Source organism: Oncorhynchus masou, chromosome 9, assembly GCF_036934945.1.
Source record: "Oncorhynchus masou masou isolate Uvic2021 chromosome 9, UVic_Omas_1.1, whole genome shotgun sequence".
Classification (NCBI taxonomy): domain Eukaryota; kingdom Metazoa; phylum Chordata; class Actinopteri; order Salmoniformes; family Salmonidae; genus Oncorhynchus; species Oncorhynchus masou.
In genome coordinates, this window is record NC_088220.1 from 29449684 (window position 1) to 29477602 (window position 27919).

A 27919-nucleotide genomic window follows, 5' to 3' on the forward strand; every position below is an offset into this window, starting at 1 on the left:
TTGTATGTGTTTATCTACAAAGCCCTTTTGGGTAAACTCCCTCTTTACCTCTGTAGTCTGGTCTCCTTCACCACCAGCAGTTACCATACCCGGTCTGCTAGGTGGTTGCTAGTTTTAAAGTCCCCAGGACATTCACAGTATTAGGCAAGACTGCCTTCTCTTCTTGTGCACCAGAGGCATGGAATAATCTACAATCCATGCTTCATCTAGATATGTTAGTGCCACTGAATGAATTTAAAATATTGATGAGGGACTCTGTTACAGAGGAGTGTAAATGTTTGTTTTTTTAGGCTGGATCATGTTGTATTGTATTGCTGTATGTTTTAATGATGTAATGTATTGATTATTGCTGCCTTCAAGGTCTCCCTTTGAAAAAGAGACTATGGGTCTCAATGGGCTTTACCTGGTTAAATAAATTAAATTAATTGCATTTTTGCTGCTCATTATTTCCATAATGTAATAGTACTCGACATAATGCATTATTTACAAAATTATTTGAACGTGGGTTTGATTATTTACTTGTGGAAACTATTGGTAGTAATGAATTGGCACTCCTTCTGCCGCTCTCAGAGAATTAGGGAAATAGAGCAGAGGAAATGCACCTGTTGCGGAAAAATTCTGTACCTCTGCCGCACCACCGCTGTCACAACCGTTCCATGTCTTCCGGGATTTTACGTTTCTAACCACCAACGCTGAAAGTCAAGTTTCAGAATGCAGGAAGGAGAGACAGGGAGTTAGACTGGGAAGGAGTCAAGACGATACATTGCAGCAAAGGGTAGAGAGGTACGTTGAGTTTGTCGTGATTCATTCTGATCTATAACATGCATTCAAACGGTTATATTTAATTACAGTTTAAATGAAAGTTATTTTACGCACAACAGTTAATTGCTGAAGACGTCTTCCTGACACGGGAAACCTCTCTTTGGAATTCTTTACTATACTCCATTCATCGACATGGCGCAGAAACTATATGCCACTTGTTTTACCCGCTATCAGTCTGCTCTAAAACGCGCCTATTCTGTTCTCTTTTTTTTACGTCCTCCCTTCCTGGATTGTGGAAATAAAGTGGTGAATTGATTCGGATCACAGTCGGAGTAAAGTTAACGTTTTTTTCCTTCAAGGTAATTAAACAATCTGGACTGTTGCTAAAATACCTTTTATCTAACATGAACTTATATGTGCGTTCACTCATTCAAAATCAGTTCTTATGTCGGGTTGTCTTCAGATCATGTGTGATGATAACTCTGCTTTTTCCCAAACTGGATGTGTTGCCAACATTAAATCCATCCCTTACATTGTTTAAGCTACATTTTGTTTTGTTGTAGCCCTACTTTATTTTGAGATATATTACAAGCCGAGGCAAATAACTATTTGCCCAATAAGGTGACAGATTTTGTTATACATTCCATGTTGAGTAACTGTCCAGGAAATTGCACATACTATGCTATTCTCATGGTTGTTCAATTGGAATAATCATTCTTTTATATAGCCTATAAACACAGTGACCCGGAAAAGCACTTTTTTGTGGAGGTTTTCCTACAACCACATAAGTCCTACTAACGTTGCTATTCATGCAATTTCCTTGACATTAACAGACTTCTTCTGAACTGAGCTGCCCTACATATATTGTACACTACTCAAGCGTGAGTCGATTAGCCTCAAGCGTTCAAACAATGACGACGTTTCCTCCCCCACGAGTGACATAGCATAGCACAACAACCCTGTGCTAGTGACCTTTTGAATGCAAATGATTGAAATCAAGAATTGTGTTTTTCCTGTTTCTTCAACTCATTCTCAACATTATTCAACGTCTTCTGAGGCGCTGGACTCAACTGGAGCTTGAAGCTCATGACTGGAACATGGCCGATGACAGGCTTGATGTCAGGATTAAACAAATGGTTTAACCAGTGCTTTCCACCCGCCGTTCTGTGTCCTTAGAGGGTGGGACCCTGCGATAATGCTGAGCTCGTGTTGTTTTTTCCTTTCCTGTTCCCATTCCTCCAAGCAACCTTTCACCCGGACAGAGAGATTCTCTATGGGGTTTAAAAACACAAGGATCCGATTAGTCCTACTTTATCATTCCCAAATACTGTATATGTGTGTGCCAGTATCTGTCAAAATAAGATTAGCTGGAGACTATTTTCCCATGTCCTTTCCTATTTTACCATAGGATGACATGCTGAAATTAAAAATGCTATCTTTATGTAAAACATGTTGATTTATGTTTGTGTCAGACTCTAAAAGCACAAGATCTACTTTGAGAAATATGTCAGACTGTTTTCTTTCCCTGCAAAGGATTTTCTACATGATGTACTTTTTTTATTTATTTAACCTGTAGTTAACTAGGCAAGTCAGTTAAGAACAAATTCTTATTTACAATGATGGCCAAACACAAACACTGCTGAGCCAATTGTGCACTGTCCTATGGGCCAGATAAGATCTAGCCTGGATTTGAACCAGGGACTGTAGTGACACCTCTTGCACTGAGTTGCAGTGCCTTAAACCACTGCACCACTCAGGCATAGTACAAAGTTATAGGCTTAGTTTGTTGTAGTTAGGCGTTATAGTTTGGTGTTTAATCCAGTGGGATTGGCACAGTACTGTACGTCCTAGTGTGAAATGCTAGGGAGATTGATATCCTCCACTAGTCCACCTCTACTCTGTTCTGTCTGCAGCACGGTCATGTCAGGGTAGATCACTGTGCTGTCTGTCTGCTTGTCAGCTCCATCTCCCTTATTACCCAGCCAACTTTAGCAAGGCAGAGTCCGAGGCTTCTGACGGGCTGGCATTGTGGCAGCAGCAGCCCCTGCATGGAGGCTCGCTAGAGGATCCACTAACATTCTTGTCCGTCCTGTACTCAGAGGTGGGGACACTTTCTTTCTCCTGATAGTAACCAGGTAAAAATCCTGAACCAAGTTGTTACAGGGACCTTAAGGATTGCCTGCTCTGTGGTTGTCCCATTAGGCAGGGGATTTTAAAAAAATTAACTGAAAACAACCAAACTACAAAGAGTTCCAAAAGGGGCGTCACAAAATAAGTCACTTTAAAAAAAAAAATGTTTTTACCTGCTACACTAGAAGCGTAAATTTTGGCCACGGCTAGCAAAGCGTGAGCCACTTTATCCTATTGCCTGGTATGGCAACTGCTCTGACCGTAAGGTGCTACAGAGGGTAGTGAGTACTGCCCAGTACATCACTGGGGTCAAGCTTCCTGCCATTCAGGACCTCTATACCGGGCGGGGTCAGAAGAAGGCCCCAAAAATTGTTAGACTCCAGAGTCACTCAAGTCATAGATTGTTTTCTCTGATACCGCACAGCAACCAGTACTGGAGCGCCAAGTCTAGGACCAAAAGACTCCTTAACAGCTTCTACCCCACAAAACCTAAGACTGCTGAACAATTAATCAAACGGCCACAGGATTATTTGTTTTGTACACTGCTGCTATTTATCTATTCATAGTCACTTCACTCCTACCTCCATGTACAAATTACACCCGGTACCTCCTTTATATAGCCTCTTTATTGTTACTTTTTATAATGTTTCACTTTAGTTTATTTGGTACATATTTTCTTAACTCTTTCTTGAACTGCACTGTTGGTTAAGGGCTTGTAAGTAAGCATTTCACAGTAAGGTCTGCACTTGTTGTATTCTGCGCATGTGATAAAGTTTGATTTGAGATACACTAAATAGCTCTAATTTACCTAGCTGTTCTAGCTTCGCTATGTATCAGCAACCATTATCAGCAAATCTACTGGGGGTTGGAAGCTATAGTGAGCTTTGATTGGTTACTCGTGCAGCAATGTCGGAGAAGATTTGCGTAAAGTTCATGTTCCCCAACTTTAGTCCCGCCCTATTCAGCACCCTTGCCCATACTTGCATCGCCCAACGGTCCCTGCCCACTCCGCTTCTCACCACTTTCCTTCCATTGAAAATCATTTGTGAAGCCGTTGTTTTACCGTGCGATTGTGTCACGTCCCGTAAGACGTGAGCGTCATGTCGAAATCTTGAAAATAGAACCATATAGAAAATAATAATTTTATGCTCGAGTAGAGCATGCCTTTCGCGGAGCCAGCGCGCTCATGCTCTGCAAAAGTTGCGTGTCTGATGTTGCAGGCCAGTAAAACATAATTTCCTGCATGTTGTTTAAGTTCTACGTGTAAACAACTATTTTTCTTCAGGCAACCAAAAAATACTGTTGACTTGGCCAATGAGAAAGTGCCTTTCAGACTGTAAAGTCCATTTCTGTGTAGGGTTCATATATTGATTAATCAGTTGCAAAAAAAATGTTTTAAATGGTCTATGATTACGAGAGTTTTTCTAATCGGGTCACACAGTTGTAACTCCTGGAAAAATGTATTGTCCTGTAGGGAGGATGAACTGCTGCTATTTAATTACTTGTTACTTTTATTTCTTCTTATCTGTATTTTTTTTAAACAGCATTGTTGGTTAGGGGCTCGTAAGTAAGCATTTCACTCTCAGGTCTACACTTGTTGTATTCGGCGCATGTGACTAATAACATTTGAAAACCCTGTCAAACTGCAGCAACATTGTATTTGTTCATATGTATTCTATTTTAAAACTAGACTAACAGGGGAGACACAGAGACAGCTGTGATTGGACAATATAACTAACAGGGCAATGCTTGCTATTTACAGGGTTGCATCATGTAGGCCCAGCGATGGATACCGCCCATTCCCAATCTTTTAAAATCATAACCCTGTGTAAGCCTATAATTAAAATGTTACACAGGCTAGACTGTGTTAATGCACATATCATCACTATTTTGTTCATTTTGATTAATTCCAGTCACAAATTGTCAGATTAAAAAGGTCTAGGTAGCTTAGCCGACAGAAGTTTTGAATATTCAAATGTTCTCTTAACAGAAATAAATTGGCTTAGGCTATACCGCTTTGTTTCCCTGGCCAGATGGGACCAGGCACATAGGCCTCCAGCTGATCAGACTGATGCAGCATATCAGATCGCTTATGATTAGGTGTAGGCTCATACTGTAGAGAGTGTTTGCTTGTGTCTATCTGTCTGCTAAACGGAAGGAAAGTGCTCTGCTTTCTGTAGACATGCACCAAGCCTGACCTTTGATTATTTTGAATCTGATTAGTCAAGACACACACACATCCAAGATGGCATAGCAGTCTGACATCTTTTGTCTTGGTCTTGTCGTGTCCTGGGTATATATCTTTATGTAACTTTTTTTCTTTGCATATATTTGTTTATATTTTTCTTAACCCCAACTTCAACATACTCTCCTGCAACCTGCCTCATCCAATGTGCTCTGAACCTCGTCACCTGGATCATCGCAGCTAGCTAGCTGCTATCCGATTGGCTTCTCCTGGCTAACGTCCCTGTCCCGAAGCAAGCACCAGTTAGCCTGGAGCTAGCCTATGCTAGGCCCATCTCCCGGCTAGCTGAAGAGGACCATCAGCCACTCATTGGGCGACAATACCTATTTTGCCAATTGGCCTGGACCCATTTTATTGCCGATCCGGAGCCCCGGCCGATCCATCACGACTGGACTACCGACATAATCAGCCCAAAGGGTTTTTTCAAGTGGCTCCTTCGTCGCGATGTCCCCTGAATGCCCATCTGCTAGCCTGCTAGCCGTGGCCCACCAGCTGACTAGAGCATACCGGACTGTTAGCTGAAGTGGTCCATCAGTCAATTTCTTGGGCTACTATACCTATTTTGCCAATTGGCCTGGACCCTTTTACTACATGGACCCCTGCTGATCCATCACGACTGGTCTGCCGACGTAACCGCATGAGGGGGCTACAACAACAGACTTCTTCCATCGCGACGTCCCTCTAAGGCCCATCTGCTAGCCCCGGCCCGCTAGCCCCGGCCCGCTAGCCCCGGCCCGCTAGCTGTCTGAATTACCTTGTCTCCAGCCCGTCCAGCTACTCATTGGACCATATGATCACTCGGCTATGTATGCCTCTCCCTAATGTCAATATGCCTTGTCCATTGCTGTTTTGGTTAGTGATTATTGTCTTATTTCACTGTGGAGCCTCCAGCCCTGCTCAATATGCCTCAGCTAACCCTCTTGTCCCACCTCCCACACATGCGGTGACCTCACCTGGTTTAATTGATGTCTCTAGAGACACTGCCTAGGTTTACCTCAACTGTATTCACATCCTACCATACCTTTGTCTGTACATTATGCATTGAAGCTATTCTACGGCGCCCAGAAACCTGCTCCTGTTACTCTCTGTCCCGAACGTACTAGACGACCAGTTCTTATAGCCCTTAGCCGTACCCTTATCCAACTCCTTCTCTGGTGATGTAGAGGTTCATCCAGGCCCTGCAGTGCCTAGCTCCACTCCCATTCCCCAGGCCCTCTCATTGGTTGACTTCTGTAACTGTAAAAGCCTTGGTTTCATGCATGTTAGCATTAGACGCGTCCTCCCTAAGTTTGTTTTATTCACTTCTTTAGCACACTCTGCCAACCCGGATGTCCTAGCTGTGTCTGAATCCTGGCTTAGGAAGGCCACCAAAAACCCTGAAATGTTCATCCCTAACTATAACATTTTCTGACAAGATAGAACTGCCAAAGGGGGCGGAGTTAGCCTGCAGAGTTCTGTCTTACTATCCAGGTCTGTGCCAAACAACTTGAGCTTCTACTTTTAAAAATCCACCTTTCCAGAAACAAGTCTCTCACCGTTGCCGCTTGCTATAGACCACCTTCTGCCCCCAGCTGTGCCTTGGACACCATATTTGAATTGATTGCCCCCCGTCTATCTTCAGAGCTCATGCTGCTAGGTGACCTAAACTGGGGCATGCTTAACACCCCAACCATCCTACAATCTAAGCTTGATACCCTCAATCTCACACAAATTATCAATGAACCTACCAGGAACAACCCCAAATCCCTAAACACTGGTACCCTCATAGATATTATCCTAACCAACCTGCCCTCCAAATACACCTCTGCTGTCTTCAACCAGGATCTCAGCCATCACTGCCTCATTGCTTGTGTCTGTAATGGGTCTGCGGTCAAACGACCACCCCTCATCACTGTCAAACGCTCCCTAAAACACTTCAGCAAGCAGGCCTTTCTAATCGACCTGGCCCGGGTATCCGGATATTGGAAGGATATTGACCTCATTCCATCAGTAGAAGATGCCTGGTTATTCTTTAAAAGTGCCTTCCTCACCATCTTAAATAAGCATGCCCCATTCAAAAAATGTTGAACCAGGAACAGATATAGCCCATGGTTCACTCCAGACCTTATTGCCCTTGACCAGCACAAAACATCCTGTGACGTACTGCATTAGCATCAAATAGCCCCCGCGATAAGCAACTTTTCAGGGAAGTTAGGAACCAATATACACAGGCAGTTAGGAACGCAAAGGCTAGCATTTTCAAACATAAATTTGCATCCTGCAGCACAAACTCCAAAAGGTTCTGGGACACTGTAAAGTCCATGGAGAATAACAGCACCTCCTCCCAGATGTCCACTGCACTGAGGCTAGGAAACACTGTCACCACCGATAAATCCATGATAATTGAGAATTTCAATAAGCATTTTTCTACGGCTGGCCATGCTTTTTAGCTGGCCACCCCTACCCTGGTCAACAGCCCTGCACCCCCCCATAGCAACTTGCCCAAGCATCCCCATTTCTCCAGATAACTGATGTTCTGAAAGAGCTGCAAAATCTGGATCCCTACAAATTAGCAGGGCTAGACAATCTGGACCCTCTCTTTCTAAAATTATCAGCCAAAAGTGTTGCAACCCCTATTACTAGCCTGTTCAACCTCTCTTCTTCATATTGCCTAAGATCCCCAAAGATTGGAAAGCTGCCGCGGTCATCGCCCTCTTCAAAGGGGGAGACACCCTAGACCCAAATTGCTACAGGCCTATCTATCCTACCCTGCCCTTCTAAGGTCTTCGAAAGCCAAGTTAACAAACAGATCACCGACCATTCTGAATCCCACCGTACCTTCTCCGCTACGCAATCTGGTTTCTGAACTGTTCATGGGTGCACCTCAGCCACGCTCAAGGTCCTAAACGATATCATAACCGCCATCGACAAGAGACAATACTGTGCAGCTGTATTCCTCGACCTGGACCGACTCTGTCAATCACCACATTCTTATCGGCAGACTCAACAACCTTGGTTTCTCAAATGACTGCCTCGCCTGGTTTACCAACTACTTCTCTGATAGAGTTCAGTGTGTCAAATCGGAGGGCCTGTTGTCCGGACCTCTGGCAGTCTCTATGGGGGTGCCACGGGGTTCAATTCTCGGGCCGACTCTTTTCTCTGTATACATCAATGATGTCGCTCTTGCGGCTGGTTATTCTCTGATCCACCTGTACACGCAAACGACACAATTCTGTATACTTCTGGCCCTTCTTTGGACACTGTGTTAGCTAAACTCCAGAGAACTTCAATGCCATACAACTCTCCTTCCGTGGCCTCCAACTGCTCTTAAATGCAAGTAAAACTAAATGCATGCTCTTCAACCGACCGCTGCCCGCACCTGCCCGCCCGTCCAGCATCAATACCCTGGACGATTCTGACTTAGAATATGTGGACAACTACAAATACCTAGGTGTCTGGCTAGACTGTAAACTCTCCTTCCAGACTCACATTAAGCATCGCCAATTCAAAATTAAATCTAGACTCTGCTTCTATTTCTCAAGAGTATCCTTCACTCATGCTGCCAAACATACCCTCGTAAAACTGACCATCCTACCGATCCTCGACTTCAGCGATGTCATTTACAAAATAGCCTCCAACACTCTACTCAGACTGCATCCAATTTGCTATCACAGTGCCATCCGTTTTGTCCCCAAAGCCCCATATACTACCTACCACTGCGACCTCTATGCTCAGGTTGGCTGGTCCTCGCTTCATATTCATCGCCAAACCCACTGGCTCCAGGTCATATATAAGTCTTTGCTGGGTAAAGCCCCACCTTATCTCAGCTCACTGGTCACCATAGCAGCACCCACCTGTAGCAACCGCTCCAGCAGGTATATTTCACGAGTCATCCCCAAAGCCAACATTTCCTTCGGCCGCCTTTCCTTTCAGTTCTCTGCTGCCAATGACCGGAACGAATTGCAGAAGTCACTGAAGCTGGAGACATATCTCCCTCACTAACTTTAAGCACCAGCTGTCAGAGCAGATCACTGCACCTGTACATAGCCCATCTGTAAATAGCCCATCCAACTACCTCATCCCCATACTGTTATTTTCATTTTAATTTTTGCTCCTTTGCACCCCAGTATCTCTACTTCCACATTTATCACTCCAGTGTTTAATTGCTAAATTCTAATTATATCCACTATGGCCTTTTTAAATAAAGGTGACAAATAAAAAACACACACACACAAACTGCAGCACTCTGATAAGAAGCACATAGTCCCTGTTCAATGCTTTTGCGTACATCTTTTATTAAAGTGCTGTGGTAAATGCCTGCTCATCACCCGTTTGCCGGCTTTCCTGCCTGTACTGTTTACTGCTCTCTACCTGTTCCCCGGCCTCTCCGCTCATGGGTTCTCTACCTGTCTCCATCCTCTGCCCTCACAGCAAGCCCTCCGCTCATGAGTTCTCTACCTGTCTCCATCCTCTGCCCTCCGCTCATGGGTTCTCTACCTGTCTCCGTCCTCTCCCCTCACAGCAAGCCATCCGCTCATGGGTTCTCTACCTGTCTCCGTCCTCTGCCCTTACAGCAAGCCCTCCGCTCATGGGTTCTTTACCTGTCTCCGTCCTCTCCCCTCACAGCAAGCCCTCCGCTCATGGGTTCTCTACCTGTCTCCGTCCTCTGCCCTCACAGCAAGCCCTCCGCTCATGGGTTCTCTACCTGTTCCCCGGCCTCTCCGCTCATGGGTTCTCTACCTGTCTCCGTCCTCTGCCCTTACCGCAAGCCCTCCGCTCATGGGTTCTCTACCTGTCTCCGTCCTCTGCCATTACAGCAAGCCCTCCGCTCATGGGTTCTCTACCTGTTCCCCGGCCTCTCCGCTCATGGGTTCTCTACCTGTCTCCGTCCTCTCCCCTCACAGCAAGCCCTCCACTGTTTGAACACACTCTCTCCTGTAGGGGTCCACTGTCATGCTGTGCTCTGTCTGAGCAGCCTGCACCTTATGTGAGGTCGGGGCTTATGTACTGAAAGTGGCTCCTCCATCAAATGGACTTTAGCTGGGGATAAAGAAGCCTCTGTCAGTTTTACTCTTCAGTGCTGCTGATGTTTGGGATTAGATGGGATTTACACTGGTTTTCGCTGTGATCAAATCGCATTTTATTGGTCACATACTGTAACAAATTACACAACATATACCCAATACACACACATCTAAGTAGGAATGGATTAAGACTATATACAGTTGAGTTCAGAAGTTTACATACACTTAGGTTGGAGTCATTAAAACTCAGTTTTCAAACACTCCACAAATGTCTTGTTAACAAACTATAGTTTTGGCAAGTCGGTAAGGACATCTACTTTGTGCATGACACAAGTAATTTTTCCAACAATTGTTTACAGACAGATTACTTCAGTTATAATTCACTGATCACAATTCCAGTGCGTCAGAAATGTACATACTGTGCCTTTAAACAGCTTGGAATATTCCAGAAAATTATGTCATGGCTTTAGAAGCTTCTGATAGGCTAATTGACATCATTTGAGTCAATTGGAGGTGTATCTGTGGATGTATTTCAAGGCCTACCTTCAAATGTAGTGCTTCTTTGCTTGACATCATGAGAAAATCTAAAGAAATCAGCCAAGACCTCAGAAGTCTGGTTCATCCTTGGGAGCAATTTCCAAATGCCTGGAGGTACCACATTCATCTGTACCAACAATAGTACGCAAGTATAAACACCATGGGACAATGCAGCTATCATACCGCTCAGGAAGGAGACGCATTCTGTCTCCAAGAGATTAATGTACTTTGGTGCGAAAAGTGCAAATCAATCCCAGAACAACAACAAAGGACCTTGTGAAGATTCTGGAGAAAACGGGTACAAAAGTATCTATATCCACAGTAAAACTAGTCCTATATTGCCATAACCTGAAAGGCCACTCAGCAAGGAAGAAGCCACTGCTCCAAAACCGCCATAAAAAAGCCAGACTATGGTTTGCAACTGCACATGGAGACAAAGATTGTACTTTTTTGAGATGTGAATATGTTGAAGCAACATCTCAAAACATCAGTCAGGAAGTTAAAGCTTGGGTCTTCCAAACGGACAATGACCCCAAGCATACTTCCAAAGTTGTGGCAAAATGGCTTAAGGACAAAGTCAAGGTTTTGGAGTGACCATGTGTGGACAGAACTGAAAAAGAATGTGCGAGCAAGGAGGCCTTCAAACCAGACTCAGTTACTCCAGCTCGGTCAGGAGGAATGGACAAAAATTCACCCAACTTATTGTGGGAAGCTTGTGGAAGGCTACCCAAAACGTTTGACCCAAGTTAAACAATTTAAAGGCAATGCTACCAATTACTAATTAAGTGTATGTAAACTTCTGACCCAATGGGAATGTGATGAAAGAAATACAAGCGTAAATAAATAATTCTCTCTACTATTATTCAGACATTTAACATTCTTAAAATAAAGTGGTGATCCTAACTGACTTAAGACAGGGAATATTTACAAGGATTAAATGTCAGGAATTGTGAAAAACAGAGTTTACATACACCGTAGCCAAATACATTTAAACTTCTTGACTTCATATGGACGAGAAATTAACAGTATATACATATGAGATGAGTAATGGAAGATATTAAGTATTAAGTGAATGAGATACTGTAGAAGAGTATAGAAAACAGCATATACACATGAGATGAGTAATACCAGATATGTAAACATTAAGTGACTAAGATACTGTAGAATAATATAGAATTCTACAGTATCTAGTATGACATCATGAGAGTGATTTTTAAATGGTAGCTACACTGCTTGGTAAAGCAGGAGAAAATAATTTAAGCAGAAAGGACAACTTATAGAGATAAAATCACATGTTCCCATTTCATGCGTTCTAGACTCAGCCCTGGTCTGCTCTTTGGTTAGCCTGTCTGGTCTAGGCTGACTATCCCTGAGGAGGTTAGTCTGGGACGGAGGTGCCATGCCACAGGCTGCAGACATGATCAACATGGCCTTCCTGACCGACTCGGAGCGGGAGCTGATCCTGGAGGTGTTGCGGCGGGACGAGGAGCTAAGGCAGGCCGAGGAGCAGCGTGTCCGGTGAGAACTCTCCTTCCCGGCTGCATCTCAATAGTCCTAAAGTGGCTTCCTCCTCACCTTGTCTCATTTCCTTTTTTCTGCACAGATTTGAAAAAACAGGACAGGTGAAAGCAATACAGTGAATGCTGGTGGGAATTTAGCTTTCACCTCATCGGCTCAGTATTTCACATCGGTGCAGATGAAGGAGGAAGTCACTTTTAGACTTTCAACATCCAGTTAGGCAAAGATTTCAACACAGACCCCAACAGGAGAGGGTCTAACCAACGTCTTCCTTCCCTGTGTTTCAGCAAGCTGAAGACAGAGCTGCTGGACATAAAGAGGAAGGGGGCCAAGCGCAGCAGTGGGAGGTACAGTGAGCGCAGCTGCGGTCGCTGCCAGGAACCACTGGGTCGACTGTCTGCCAGCTCCAGCCAATGTAGGGCATGTAAACACCAAGTGTGCCGCAACTGCCGCGCAGTGCGCCCCAATGGATCCTGGGTGTGCAGTGTGTGTGCCAAAGAGGCGTAAGAGTCCCATTTCTCTGTACTGTATGTTACCCCACCCTATCCTTTAGCATAACCAGGATCCCTGTGGTTGCTGTATCTATATGCAAAGCGTGATATCATATGTTTTAAAGCATCTCGCTGTAGACCGCCGCTCGAAGAGAGGACAAGGATTTAAGCGGGTTTACATGATGTGGATCCGCTATGCATATCTATTGCATTCTAAACTGGTGTCGAATATTGTCTATTTTGACAACAGTGCAGAGTTTTTGCAATGTCAGCATGTTACTGTTCGGGTTTGGTCCATATATTTGATCCATGATGTGTTGACGCGGTGGTAACAACGTGTGGTGTGACTTTCTCCAGTGATCTAAAGAAGTGCACTGGAGACTGGTTTTATGATCAGCGAGTCAACCGCTTCACCACCACCCCTGGACACGACATAGTGAGAGCTTCCCTCAAAAAGAGGTCCCCATGTGAGTCCAGGAAACTGATGTGGGCATTTCTGTGTTCAGTTGGAAACTTAAACTCTCACTTCTGGTGCAGAATGAAATGTTAATGTTGTGACAGCATAGGAATTTATCCTAATTCCTCTACTCAGTTTCATTATTGATACGTGGGAAGCTCCATTACTGCATAGCTTTTGTTCATGTACTTTTTGAATTGCACTTCCTACAAATGCCATCAAAAGTAATTTATTCCCTGTATGAATGAATGAATGAATGAAGCCACTGACAAATGTTACCAGTTGTCTGTCATGCTAAAGCTCTGTGTTCTGTTCTAGTGAGGAAGAGGGAGACCATGGGAGAGCAACTGTTGAAGAGTACAGAGTTGAAACCTGGCCAGCCGACCATCCCTGTTCCCCGACCCAGACTGATGGACCTAGCGGCCTCCAACAAGTAGTGAGCCCTCTTTATATCTGGGGGGACAACACAGGCTGCATGATCATTAGAGTGTGACGCAGTTACTGTAATATGTGGATGGAGTTTCAACTTAGAACTTTGACACTCATTGTTATTTTCACAGTCCGCCAGAAAAAGTTTCTGAAGAACCAGTGGCAGCTGAGAAGAAGCAACAGCACCAGCGCAGTGACACTAAATCTGCAGAGAAAGCCAGCTTGAACACTGTCAGGACAGAGACGGAGCCCTCTCTTGGGACTCCTTTCTTACCAATGTAAGTCTACATCCCAAAAAATAGGCCTATGGCATTAGTGCTACATGCTAACGAGACACATTGGGATGGCTCCTCATTATGAATGGTGTTTATGACCCAGGAAGAAGAAGAGCACAGGTCGGTCCAGTCCAGCAGGTTCCAGTGTGTCCAGTATTCCAGTCAAAGTAGAAAGCACAGGTATCCACAGCGCCAACTTAGACACGGTGAGTTTACACATTCATCAGGTGTTGGGATTAGTTACATTTCAGCACAGTCAAATTGGGAAGTAAAAAGTCCACTTGGTAAAAAAATGGAATTGAACCTAACCCTGTCATCCTCATGTCTCCAGCCAATACATATTATACTGTCACACCTGACTGTAACCTCTGTCTCTTTCCATAGTCCTCCGTAGTGAATCGTCGTAGTGTAAGTCCCTGCACAGGGTCTGTCTTATTGGAAGACGACGGGCTGTTCAAGAAGAGCGTCAGACAAGGTCAGAAACCCTCCGGTGAGACTCTTGTGTCGGTCGTCTCAGTAGTTCTGATTCCCAAGCTATAATTAAATAAGGTTATTTTTAAGGGCTTCAGGCATGCTTGAGTAAATGAAGGCATGCTCATTTAATGTCTTCATGGGTTTCAATCAGAATTCACATCTGTGCTGGACCTGCGTAAGGAAGTATCGGAGGGCTCTATGGGTGACAGAAGCAAGTCTGTGCCTGGCCTCAATGTGCCGGTGAGCAGAAGCCCACTTCCTCATAATACACTGAGGCATAATAGTTCACTATACTATAAAATACTTCTTAGTATTGATGACAAATGCAGTTGCGTTGTCTTTTGCATGAGTTCAGATTTGCTTGTTGTCATTGCAGGATGACGAGGAGGATGATGAGGACATTGATAACTTGGTGAGCATCCATAGAAAGACAGTGGGCTCAAGTACCTCAAATCTTCGCGGCTCCAAGGTAAGTGCATGTGATTCTCACTTATCTTATTTTCATAGATTCTAGTTAGTGTGTGTGATGCCAGTTTTAATCCCTGAAGATATTTTTAGAAACAGAATTGATAAGTCAACGACACAACGTTTTGGAGACAATTCAGGATATCCTGGTTCGTGTGTTGAGCTGCTGCCCAATTAAGTTACCATGGCAACAAAGGCTCAAGCTCAAAATTGCTTCGGGGAAGGAAAATTTGACTGTGACCTGACTTTCATTGTCACAGTTTCGGCCTCGTTTGTGCGCCTTTCCAGGAACAAGTTTGTTTCTTGATTGGATATGATATGTTTACCTCTCTTGTCCAGGTTGTAGAATTGTATCCAATATCAATGCAGTTGAACTAACTACTAACAGCGACTTGGTGAATTGTGAATGTGTCCACCACAGAGTACACTGGGGAGTCTGATGAGTATTTACAGTGAGGCAGGAGATTACGACTGCGTGGAGGTGAGCGGGGACATCGTGTTCTCTCTCAGCTACGATGACACCACCCATAGCCTGGCCGTCCTCGTCAAGGAGTGCCACTCGCTGGCCCACGGGGACGCCACACGCCAGCGTTCCAACCCGTGAGTGTCCTCTCGGGACTAGGGTCTAATAGTTGTCTCAGTAGGAATTGATGGTTACATCTCAATAGTGTGAAGATGCTTCTTCCTTTTGTATCCTCTCCTTCATATACCCCTCATCTGAAAACACAGGATGGATAGGCGTCAACCATTACTTTTATCTGGAATTGTATTTCAACTAAGCTGTTCGGATGCATTATATCATGTCATTGCCAACAGTGAGAGTACACCCCCACTCCTTAAAGTGAGACAAACACCCTTCCGTGGGTTTCCTGTCTTCTTTTCATGATGACAGTAGATGAGCAGCGCTGTAGAAAATGATTCCCAGTAATCCTGTTTACTCTAAACACACACTTCAGTGTTATTACTGTATGACATAACGTAGATCATCTTAGATAAGACCCTGTCCTGTTTACAACATTTTTGATGTACCCAGAGGTCATTTATCAGAGTTCCAAAGGGAAGATTTTCCATTTAATTCAGATAAAAAATTATAATTTGTATTCAGGAAATGTAGGTACATGTTTTTTTGAAGTCAAAATAGTTTATCGGTATTGCAGGTTATGATGATACCAGCGCTAATTGCAGGACTATTAATATTAATTTGAACTATTTAAAGGGGCAGTGCACTTAAGGTGACTTTACAGTTGTTTTGATGATGCACTGAGGGCGAAAATAACACAGACATTTTGAAAATTATGATAGTGCCCTTTTTGTGTAAGAGCTATTTGAAAATTATGCCTGGAATTTCAGCCTTTTCGGGTAGGATGAAACTTTTGGCCCCTATCATGACATCACAATGTGATTGATTATAATACACCAATGGCTGTTCATCTGGGTAAGGGGGTGGGCTCTAGACATATCAGCCAATCAGGGCTTTGCATGTAAATGCATTCAAATTAGTTTCCTCACGCTTACATGATCAGAGTGAGAATTCAAGGGCCAAAGGAGGCTCAGGGAAATAAGTGATAAAACATATATCTTGGAGTTATTTTCATTAAATAAACAAGCACACAGTGATTTGACATGCAGTGATGATTTGAAAAAATACAATTACCAAGATTGCATGGGGGCTTTAATGTGTTGAAAAATATTATTCTCATGTCGTTTTGTCCTGCAGGTATGTCAAGTGCTATCTTCTCCCTGACAAGTCTCGCACTGGTAAAAAGAAAACCAGCATCAAACGAAACACAGTGGACCCCACCTACAATGAGACCCTACAGGTGATGGCCTCTCTGGAACTGGAGTAGAATTACATGGACACTGATGAACCTGGGCTGTAGACAAATAATAAGGGATTTGTCCATCTCAATGGCTGGTCATTAAGTCGATAATGCCTCCACCTTCACTAGGCAGTAAGATTGATGTTGACCTTCAAGATAAAGAGTTTATTGCTTCTAGTAAACGGCAAACAAATATTGATTTTGTTTCTGCCCTTTTTTAATTCACTGAGTATACAGAACAGGGAACTCGGATGTGAAGGCCAGAGAGGGTGGAAGGAGAAACTCTAAAGATGTCGTTTCACAGATCAGTGAGGGAAGGGTTTGATGTTGACGTTGTCCTGCCACTCCCTCACTTTTTCCCTTCTTCTCCTCCAGTTCTCCATCAGCCGCTCCCAGGTGCTCACTCGTTCCCTCCAGCTCTCTGTCTGGCACCATGACCGCTTGGGCCGTAATGCCTTCCTGGGAGAGGTAGAGGTGCCTCTGGACTGCAGGGACCTCGACGGCCAACACGAGGAGTGTGTGGCGCTCATGGGAAAAGTACGCCTGAGTAGGCACCATCAGGGCTCAGAGTTGTTCTTGATCAGGTTTGATGGTTGGAACAAACTCCAGGCCCTACACATCAATAATTTTAAATGTATTTCTAATCTACAGTATACATTATTAACCTGTAGTCTAGTGGTTTTACCTCAGCTGTTCTTCTCTTCATAGGCATCACCACTGCAGTCCTCTGCCTTTTCTCAGTACAAAGGAGAACTGGTGATTTCCCTGAAGTACGTCTCGACTAAGAAACCACCCACCGAGAAGACAAAAGGTAGGACTGCCAGTGTCGACAGAACAGAGGAACAGAAAAGCTCAGTCGACACTGTCTGTTTCAAATCCTTACCAGTGGCTGTCTGACACCCTTATCCCCCCTAGGCAAGACTCTTTCTCTAGGCAACAAGTCAAAGACTGAGGAGGGAGGGGAATTGCACGTCTTGATCAAAGAGGCCAAGAACCTGACGGCAATGAAAGCAGGGGACACGTCGGATTCCTTTGTGAAAGGGTTGGCTTTTGGCATGATATCACTTTAAATCTTCACATTCACTCGGAGATTATGCATTTCTTTTGTTTCATCATTCTCACTCAGGAGATGGTGCAACTCCCACTAATTTTAATAAAAATACATACTTTATTGATTACTAGAATTAAAAACATTGTTGCCACCTAGCCTTCATCAAAATGTAACAGTTTTCACTCATTATGCTTTAACCCAAGATACTTGTTGCCATCGAAGTCCAAGTCCACTAAGAGGAAGACTCCGGTGGTGAAGAAGACTCTGAACCCTCACTACGACCACACATTTGTGTACAAAGACCTGACCCTGGACCAGCTGAGTAAGATGTGTCTGGAGCTGACCGTGTGGGACCGGGAGGCCATCTCCAGTAATGACTTCCTGGGTGGGGTTCGACTCAGCACAGGCACAGGTAATGACACAACACCTTGTTGATTTATGGAGGGGAAGTGTTTTGGTAGGGAAGCATCCACCGGCAGTATTCCTCTTCCGTTTTTAAATGTTTGATTCAATATTTACCATTCCGTTGCAGGTCACCTATTTTGCCGACGTTAAAGTTGGTAGTACAGAAAAGCTACCTCAGAGGTCAAACATCTAAAAGGGAAAGGGGGTACCTAGTCAGTAGTACAACAATGCATTCAACTGAAATGTGTTTCTGCATTTACCCAACCCCTCTGAATCAGAGAGGTGCAGGGGGCTGCCTTAATTGACATCCACGTTATCGGTGCCCGGGGAACAGTGGGTTAACTGCCTTGCTCAGGGGCAGAAAGACAGATTTTTACCTTGTCAGCTCAGGGATTTGATTCAGCAGGTTACTGGCCCAACAGGCTACCTCCTCTGGTGTTACCCCCTCTGGTGATAGGCAGTCGGCCCATTGTTTAAATCGCTTCAAAAGCAGTGAACTCCCAAATGTCACACTATGCTTAGGGCTCCTGTATTGTGTGGACAGGTCAGAGCTACTTTAGTTCACTGCATTTCTGTTGCCCTACTTTTCAGCCACACTGAAGGTTGGCAAGGAGGAAGTGGAGGCGGACTCAACAGGGGAGGAGGTGTCTCTGTGGCAGAAGATGATGCAATACCCTGACTCGTGGGCAGAGGGCTCTCTTCCATTACGCTCCTCTATGGGCAAGAACAAGAGCAAGTGAGGACTCCATCTCATAACCTGAGAGAAGAGCAATTGACAAAGGGCAATCCCTCAACTTTTTATCACCATTATTATCTGTAACCAAAAGACTATCACAGCTGTGTTTAACCGCAAGCACCAAAATAAGTGCTTTTGAAAGCATATATAGTAAATTCATCTGAGGTCTTCAGGTATTTGCTAGCCGAGGTATAATTTCATATGTTTGAATGCAAGGTTGTGTGTTTAATATGCAAATGCTTTTTAAAATCATAAACAGCACTAACCAAAGAGTTTATCAAATTCAACAACTCATGTTTAATTGACACTTTTTTTCACACATTTCTTCAAGCTAAATTCCATCCATGATCAGCAAACCATTCATTATTAACTAGGGTGCTTCATGGGGGTTGCCGGGTTTTCAGATTCAGGCTGAATCTCTGTTGCACTCGAATGCACTGAAAAATTGTGTCCATTTTTGGTCCATATCACATCTTGTGTGGTGCTTCATGGCAATCAAATGAAAGCTACTGTACCTGTGATAGGGATGTCAAGCATGTGGTACATTGAAATATATATGTAAATATGATCAGTTGCACTAAAAGTGACCAATTTTATTTCTCAACCTCTATCCTCTTGAAAGTAAATGCCATTATCTTTCATACTGTAACTTGAGTCAAGTTTGCTTTTACTATGGCTCACAGGAGGTTGGTGGCACCTTAATTGGGGAGGACAGGATCGTGGTAATAAAATAAGTGGAATGGCGAAATAAGTGGAATGGTATCAAACGCATGGTTTGATGCCATTCCACTCTCTCCGTTCCAGACGTTATTATGAGCTGTCCTCCCCTCAGCAGTCTCCACTGCTATGGCTGTATCAAATTTGATTCATTCACCTAATAAATATGTGAAATGCCTAAACCTGTAATCATCCGCGTTTGTTACAGTGCAGTATAGGTAGTGAAGTAAAAAAAGATGCGTACATATGTTTCTATACTTTTAGACCTGTAAAAACAGGCTACCTCTATCTCTAAATCTATCAGATCATTATCTATCAGCCAGTGGAAACATTTCACTACCAGAGCTGTTACCTGCGTGTTTCCTTGTTTCTCTCTCTATTCTGGGCCACCCTGGTGTCCATGATTGTATCTCTACATAGCAAAGCTTTTTCCTCTGCGCTATCTACATAAGTGTCTGACCTCCCCAAACCACTGTCTTAGTCACAGTAGTCTCTGTGCAACTCCAGCCGATGTCGTTCTTCTTCATCCAACAGGTTATCGTCGATGTATGAGAAGAGCTCATCAGATGTGGTGGGAGTGATGAATCTCTCATGGTCCAAACCATCCTTGTCCAACAGCACCATGTTGAAGTAGGATCTGGAGATCCTGAAAGCCTGCCTGTACAACACGCAGCACCAGATAACCATTTAGTGTCTCGACAGTGATGGTGTATTTGATTGCCTGAAGATAGAGTGCAGCCAACATGATTATGCGAGATCCCCTTACCTCAGACCCTCGATGACCTCAGTGTCCAGGTGACGTCCCTTGATGCGGCCCACTTCTCGAGGGGGGGAGCCTAGCAGCTCAATCACCGTCACTTGTCGTAGGTCCAGACCACAATCTGCCTTCTAGGCATGAAAACACCCCAAGAATGGTCACAATCATAAAAACAAGCTGCTTAGATTTCATTTGTATTAAATCCCGTAGTAGCTAGCAGTGGTGCTCTCTTGTGGAAGCCTTACCTTTCACATAATCCTTTGTTCCTAAGTAAAAGTAAGTTGAGTGCAAAATTTCCCTGACTAGCAGATAATGCCCTAACCATCCAGCTGTCTTTCTGGGCATGTATGACATTGCAAAGGACTTTAAAGGTGAGTCGAGACTAACAGATCTATAGATCACCTTGCCTCCTAAATAACTACTCAATATAGATCAGTCGGTCCATTTACCAATGACACATTACGGTTCTGGCGCTGTTGAATACAGTCTCTTGACTCACCTGCACCATAAGGTTCTGGAGCTTGTAGTCTCCATGGGCTACGTTAGGTGCCGACACGATCAGAAGCCTTCTCTTGTCATAGAACTGGTCCAGGAGGGCAGATGCTGTGTTCACATCTGTTTTAAACTCCATTGCTACATGCGCAATAAAAAACAGTGTATTGTTGGTGTAATCACTTTACATGTATGGGTTAAATTATGAACACAACAAACTAGATTCTCTGTCATTGGCTCTCAATACTAACTGACACACTCGGCGGGGGCCTCAGTCCAGCTGCGGTCGAACTGGCAGACTCGGCGGGAGGTCCCCCGCCTCTCGTGGCCCCCGTCACAGTGGTACTCGCACACCGCCCCGTAGTTGTTCCCGTCAGAGTCACAGGTGAGGTAACCATGGAGAGGGGTCTTGAGGACTGGACACCTCCTGACTGGGGGAGAGAGAGCAGAGCCTGGTTTCACAAAACAATTGCTGATCTATGTTCAGTTATGTTGTTTAGATCATAATAAATAAAATCATATGGACAGGGGGGACCTGATCCTAGATCAGCACTCCTACTCTGAGATGCTATGTGAATACGGGCCCAAAGCAGCCATCTTTGAACAGTACTGAAATATGATGACTCTAGGATGTCTATAAAGGGTTTATAGAAGTTCTCCACAAGGGAAATATGATTGTTGTTTGTCACTGAAGGAATTAGATTTATACTCAGTAAAAAAAAATCCAGTATTTAGTTGCGTGATGAAATGTATCAATTGAACGTTGAATGTTTGTTTGTATAATGTGTTCGTCCTGTAAAGTATGGGTTTTGCTCTAGTCCAAATGTCAGATCATTGCGTCTGACCTTGACAGTGATGTCTTACCCTCAACCCGAACAATGAACTTGCAGGCAGCCCTGTTCCTGGCTTGGTCGTGTGCTGTGTACCGGATAATGTTTATCCCCTCTTTAAAGTTGCTATCTGGCCGCTGGCCTATCAGCGTTACACTGCAAACAGACACAACAAACACATGTTTCACCTCCAGATAAAGCAAAGGGGAAGAAGAGGAGGGGAAAAGGCAGTAAATAAGGACTGACATACTCTAATGTTTTATCAGCAGTATCCGTGGCAACCGGCGGGTCCCAGGACACTCTGGCGGTTAGTTTCCCAGGCTCTGCGACCTTCACCCGAGACAGGGGACACTTTATTTTGGGAGGATCATGATCTGAAACAACATCAGTTTGGTAAACCAGTGAAGAACAATAATATAAACTTTTTTTTGTTAAATGTTAACATCTGTTGGTCTTGGTCAACTGAATCAGTTCCTCTTGAGGGAAGGGAACTTTGAAGATAAGAAATATGTCTTGGTCTTGAGTCAAAGACAAAAGAAGGAAATGAAACATGTGGAAAGAGAGGCGCTAGATGAGTATCTATCTGTGTTGTGTTTGTGTTGTGGGAGACATGCCCATTGGGAGCTGCCCAGGCCTATGAAAGAAACAAACAAACATATGCTTGCAATCATTAAGGACTGGGGAGTTTTTCAGGATAAAAAAGAAATGGAATAGAGCTAAGCGAAGGCAAAATCCAAGAGGAAAACCTAGTTCAGTCTGCTTTCCAACAAACACTGGGAGATGAATTCACCTTTCATCAGGACAATAACCTAAAACACCAAGGCCAAATCTACACTTGTGTTACTTACAAAGAAGACAGTGAATGCTGCCGAGTTACAGTCTTGACTTTAATATGATTGAAAATATATGGAAAGACTTAAATGGTTGTCGAGCAATGATCCACAACCAATTTGACAGAGCTTGAAGAATTTTGAAAATAATATTGTACACCCAGGTGTGCAAAGCTCTTAAGAGACTTACCCAGAAAGACTCACAGCTGTAATCGCTGCCAAAGCTGTTTCTAACATGTATTGACTCGGGTGTGAATACTTATGAAAATTAGAAATTTCTGTATTTTATTTTCAATACATTTTCCAACATTTCTAAAGATGTGTTTACACTTTCATTATGGGGTACTGTATGTATATTGGTGAGAAAAAAATGGATATAATCTATTTTGAATTCAGGCTGCAACACAACAAAATACGGAATAAGTCAAGGAGTGTGAACACTTTCTGGAGGCACTGTGTAGGCTGTACCTTCACAGATGGGCTCTGCCCCACTCCAGGACCCCCCAACCAGACAGGTGCGAGAGTGGTCCCCCTCGATCCGGTACCCCGGCTCACAGATGTAATCACACCTGGAGTCCACCATGTATCCCTGGGTGCAGTGGTACGTGCCGTGCCAGATCAGGTGCAGCGTGTTGCAACGAACCTCTGTGGAGTCAACACACCATAGTCAAAAAGAGATACAAATGACTCCTATGGATGGTTTTTCTAAAGAAAACTTAGGTCCTTTTTCATTAACAATAGATGACATGTATCTGTCTGTATTCAGCCTGTACTCACGGCGGCAGTGACTGGTTCCAGACCAACGTCGGTTGGGCATGCACTGCACAGAGGTTCTGCCCAGCAGCTTGTAGCCGCGGTCACAGGTCATCTCGCAGAGGGTGCCCAGAGTGCTGCGGTAGTTCCCTCCACGGGGGGAGTGGCAGGTCACATCCCCATTGGCCAGGCTCAAAAGGTGACACCATCTTGGATCTGCATCGAAACAACACTGTTTAATCACACACTGGAACACAGCGCCAAGACCAGTGTGCTACAGACCCAATTGATATCAATAGATAATGATTTCAAAACAGTGATGTGGGGTACGTAGATTTCCAATTCAGTGTAAGTGTCCACTTACATTATGACAAGCTTATTCCTAATGTTAGTGTTGTGACTGTGTGGTTCTCCTTACTTACTCCTGTAGTCCAGTCTGGGAGTATAGTACTCCTCCTCTGGAACAACCTCATTGTAGCTGCTATGCAGTGTGGTTCCAGAGTCTGAAACCAATGTCAGACTTATTAGCTCTGATCAGTCATAGCGGAAAGGTATAAAACAAAATAAAACCATTTGTTAGCCACTAATGTAGTTATGGACTATACTTATGGCTATACTCGGCCTTGTCTCAGGATGGTAAGTTGGTGGTTGAAGATATCCCTCTAGTGGTGTGGGGGCTGTGCTTTGGCAAAGTGTGTGGGGTTATATCCTGCCTGTTTGGCCCTGTCCGGGGGTATCATCGGATGGGGCCACAGTGTCTTCTGACCCTCCTGTCTCAGCCTTCAGTATTTATGCAGCAGTAGTTTATGTGTTGAGGGCTAGGGTCAGTTTGTTATATCTGGAGTATTTCTCCTGTCTTATCCGGTGTCCTGTGTGAATTTAAGTATGCTCTCTCTAGTTCTCTCTCTCAGAGAACCTGAGCCCTAGGACCATGCCTCAGGACTACCTGGCATGCTGTCCCCAGTCCACCTGGCCGTGCTGCTGCTCCAGTTTCAACTGTGCTGCCTGCGGCTATGGAACCCTGACCTGTTCACCGGACGTGCTACCTGTCCCAGACCTTCTGTTTTCAACTCTCTAGAGACAGCAGGAGTGGTAGAGATACTCTCAATGATCGGCTATAAAAAGCCAACTGACATTTACTCCTGATGTGCTGACCTGTTACACCCTGAATTATTATTGACCATGCTGGTCATTTATGAACATTTGAACATCTTGGCCATGTTCTGTTATAATCTCCACCCGGCACAGCCAGAAGAGGACTGGCCACCCCTCATAGCCTGGTTCCTCTCTAGGTTTCTTACTAGGTTTTGGCCTTTCTTGGGATTTTTTCCTAGCCACCGTGCTTCTACAACTGCATTCCTTGCTGTTTGCGGTTTTAGGCTGTGTTTCTGTACAGCACTTTGAGATATCAGCTGATGTAAGAAGGGCTATATAAATACATTTGATTTGATTTTATGGACGATATGTACTCTTCTTTCCCACTCATAAACCTACTTTTGTATGTATTTGCTTATTTGTGATGAATATCAAATTATTTTGATGTAGAACATGAAGAGTGGAATATAGTGTCACGCCCTGGTCTTAGTATTCTGTGTTTTCTTTATTATGTTGGTTAGGCCAGGGTGTGATATGGGTGATTTATGTGTCTTGTTTTGTCTATGGGTTTTGTAGTCTATGGGGTTGTGTTCAGTTGAGTGTTCTAGGTAAGTCTATGGTTGCCTGGAGTGGTTCTCAATCAGAGGCAGGTGTTTATCGTTGTCTCTGATTGGGAACCATATTTAGGCAGCCATATTCTTTAGGTATCTTGTGGGTGATTGGTCCTGTCTCTGTGTTTTGCACCAGTTCGGACTTTTTCCACATTTTCTTATTTTGTATAGTGTTCACGTTTTCATCTTTCATTAAAGATGTTTATAAAAACCACGCTGCATTTTGGTCCTCCTCTCCTTCCCAGGAAGAAAATCGTTACTTTCTCTGCGTGACCTATATGTATTTTGGCATGCTAATGGTTTTTCCACAAAGTCTCAGTTCCACATAACCTGGTTTCTGGTCCCTTCCTGAGCCAGTTTCCTATTTAACACCTGGATTTCCAATAAGGGAAATCTAAAAAAAAAATAAAAAAAACTCTCCAGGGGTTTGGATCCAAAACCGAAGTCCAGTCAAACCAGTATGCTTCTGACAAAAGACTGACTTTCTAGTTGGCTGACGTTTCATTTATCGCAACGTAAAAGTGTTTTAGCATCACATGGAAGTCAAAGGTAATAGTAAAGAGTGTAGGTAAATGACTGAACTGGGCACACATTGCTGAATGTGCACTGAAATCATGACACATGAAACAGATGAAGCTGGCGAGCAGAAGTCCCCTACTCCATTTTGAATGTAATTACTAGTTAGTACTGGGTCTAAAGCTGTTAACATCTCTTTTTGCCTACTTAGCATTACACTGTATCTTTAAACCTAGGAGCTGAATCTAACTTTCCATACAGTAGGTCTCCCTTAACACCCTCATTCTTTCCCCTCACTTGTGGTCTAGCCTATTTCAAGAACATAATCCCTTGAAGGATATTTATAAGGGACTCTACTGTTTAGAAAGAGGGCTGCCAGATTTGATGGTTTTTTGAGCTGAGTATTATCCCTGAGTATTTGTAGCAACAAATTGGTTCAGATATTAGATTAGCTTGCCCAGTCTACAGGGGAAGTTAATGAGTCATTACTTTTAATTTAGACCGATGAAAATTCCATTCGTGGTGACACAACTCAAAGTTTCTAATGTTAGTAATTTGGGCACTTGCAATAAACTGCTAAACTTCCACTGGAAGAAGTTACAATGATGTTATAACACTTTTCATCAAATGCCTTGTTTCTAGTCTGAATCTGAATAACATAAAAACGTGCCAGTAGATTTATATCACCCGAGTCTCCCTCATGTGAGCAAATCCAAGTGAGGATAATCTTTCATTTACTGTCTATAAACAGACTCTTCGCTATTCAAGATAGTTTACATTTCAACAGCAGTTGTACAATAAAATATAAACATCAACTTTATAGTTAAACATGTTCCAACCATTCTACAATCAACAATCATTCTGCAGTGATTGAAATCCTTTGCAACATGTCTCAACATGGTAGACATTAGTAGTCAAACACCTCTTCATCCAAACAGCCTATTTTCCATTAAAGCAGTAATGCAGGCTGCTGCTGTGGCCGCCTGATGACGGTGAGGTTGTAAAAAGGCAGACTGACACAACGTGCATCACAGTGAGACCAGCCTGGCACACATCCAACAGCTCCCATTGAGACGGTTACTTTACCAGGAAGACATGCAATGACCACTGCAGGGAGAACATCCAGCTAGGAGAAATGAGTCACATTGGAGGGGGTGGATTTCACAAGCCCACTATTCACTGCAGTCCAACTGTACTTCAATGGACATATTCTCATGCTGAGGTTTAGAAAGGCCATTCCCAATTAGCAACCGTTGTATTTCAGTTGGAGAAGTGGTAAAGGACGAGAACGTGTGATAACAGCAAAGGCGAGACATCGCCAGAATCAATCCATTAGCCGACTAGATTTTCACTTTGTTATCAACTGGCAGTAGGTATGAGTTTGGGTGGATCTGAGGTGACTCAAATCACTGTCTTGTAGGGGTTAAATTAGGGCCTTGACACAGCTGGTCCATGCACACTCAGTCATTTGTCTGTGATTGGAGTTGTAATTACAGGGGTCTGAAAAGGGGTGACATACCCAACATCAGATAACAAACACAGGTTACTATAGTGAGGACATCTATTCACCCGCAAAACATATCTATTCATGACAAACTGCATAGATGGCATATTTGGGCTTCTTTGCTCTCTCCTTAACTGAAAAAGAATGTTACAAGAGTGGATGAGTTTCTTTTCAGGAAATACCCCATGCTCTCTTTGTATTCTGTCAGTTCCCTCTAAAGATGCCACTGCAGCTGCTTTCCATTACCTGCCCTATAACTGTGGTGATGGAGGTATGTCCTCACTCCCCATTGCATGGACTGTATCATGGACCATAGATGAGATTGACAAGGAAAGCATTTGTCTCTCCTGGCATTAATGATTTTATAGTAGCTTACAAAAGTATAGTTTGAGAGTGTCCAAATCACAACTGCTTATGCAACATCAGGTATAGAATAACATGTGCATACATGTTGTACATCAAGGCTAATGCAAAGTGTAAACTGTGAGTAAAGAAACATATTAATAGTCTAAGTCAAAGTGCAGTATATCTAAATCTTACCTTCATTGTGTCCCAGTAGCTCCCTAATAAAGGTCAGCGTGAAGAGGAAAAGGATGTGGAATCGTGACATACCAACACGGTGTTGAAGCGCAAATATTCAGATTAAAAGTGGTTCCACTGGGCATCTACTGTAGCCAAGTTGGAGACCATTGACTTAAATACAGCGCAGAAAATTTGAAGGCAACAATGAAACTGTTAATTCGTTTAATCGTTTTTTTGTTTACTGACAAAATCATTAGCGTTGTGTTTGTTATATCTCTCCAAATCAAGAATAATCCCACCAACGCTCCAGACAAACCAGCCTTGCGCCAATTTTTACTGACAAAGTCCTCCTCGTTTATCACATTTACTGTTCGAGACGTTACCGCTGGGAGGCGTTGTTGGACTACTTATAAGGGCTACCATAAAGGACAATGATACTGACTGGTTGGGCTAACTGCGCACGCAAGAGGGGCAAATAAATTATACATTAAAGC

At 43.7% G+C, this 27919-nt stretch overlaps 2 protein-coding genes across 10 annotated transcripts; one reads left to right on the forward strand and one right to left on the reverse strand.

Annotated features, from left to right (window-relative positions):
* Positions 1-645: 645 nt before the first annotated feature.
* On the forward strand, positions 646-19697 carry LOC135545804 (synaptotagmin-like protein 4). Of its 9 annotated transcripts, none has more exons than XM_064973698.1 (18): positions 646-783; positions 1067-1121; positions 11994-12195; positions 12483-12698; positions 13044-13153; positions 13462-13579; positions 13704-13850; positions 13951-14053; positions 14232-14322; positions 14473-14561; positions 14698-14790; positions 15208-15386; positions 16504-16606; positions 16982-17143; positions 17315-17417; positions 17522-17648; positions 17861-18069; positions 18654-19697. In XM_064973698.1, exons 3-18 carry the CDS (start codon positions 12077-12079, stop codon positions 18800-18802), a joined length of 2118 nt encoding a protein of 705 aa, XP_064829770.1. In that variant the 5' UTR covers positions 646-783; positions 1067-1121; positions 11994-12076; the 3' UTR covers positions 18803-19697. The 9 variants fall into 9 exon arrangements, with proteins under 9 accessions (XP_064829770.1, XP_064829774.1, XP_064829771.1 ...); XM_064973702.1 differs by having other exon boundaries at positions 12022-12195; XM_064973699.1 differs by lacking the exon at positions 1067-1121 and adding an exon at positions 2745-2863.
* Positions 19072-27868, reverse strand: srpx2 (sushi-repeat containing protein X-linked 2). Its single transcript, XM_064973706.1, has 10 exons — positions 27444-27868; positions 23600-23680; positions 23202-23393; positions 22893-23069; positions 21845-21968; positions 21629-21750; positions 21016-21195; positions 20772-20905; positions 20282-20403; positions 19072-20173 (listed from the first exon to the last, which is right to left on the reverse strand). The coding sequence occupies exons 1-10, from the start codon at positions 27511-27513 to the stop codon at positions 19993-19995; spliced, it is 1383 nt and encodes a 460-aa protein (XP_064829778.1). The 5' UTR covers positions 27514-27868; the 3' UTR covers positions 19072-19992.
* Between the last annotated feature and the right edge of the window lie 51 nt (positions 27869-27919).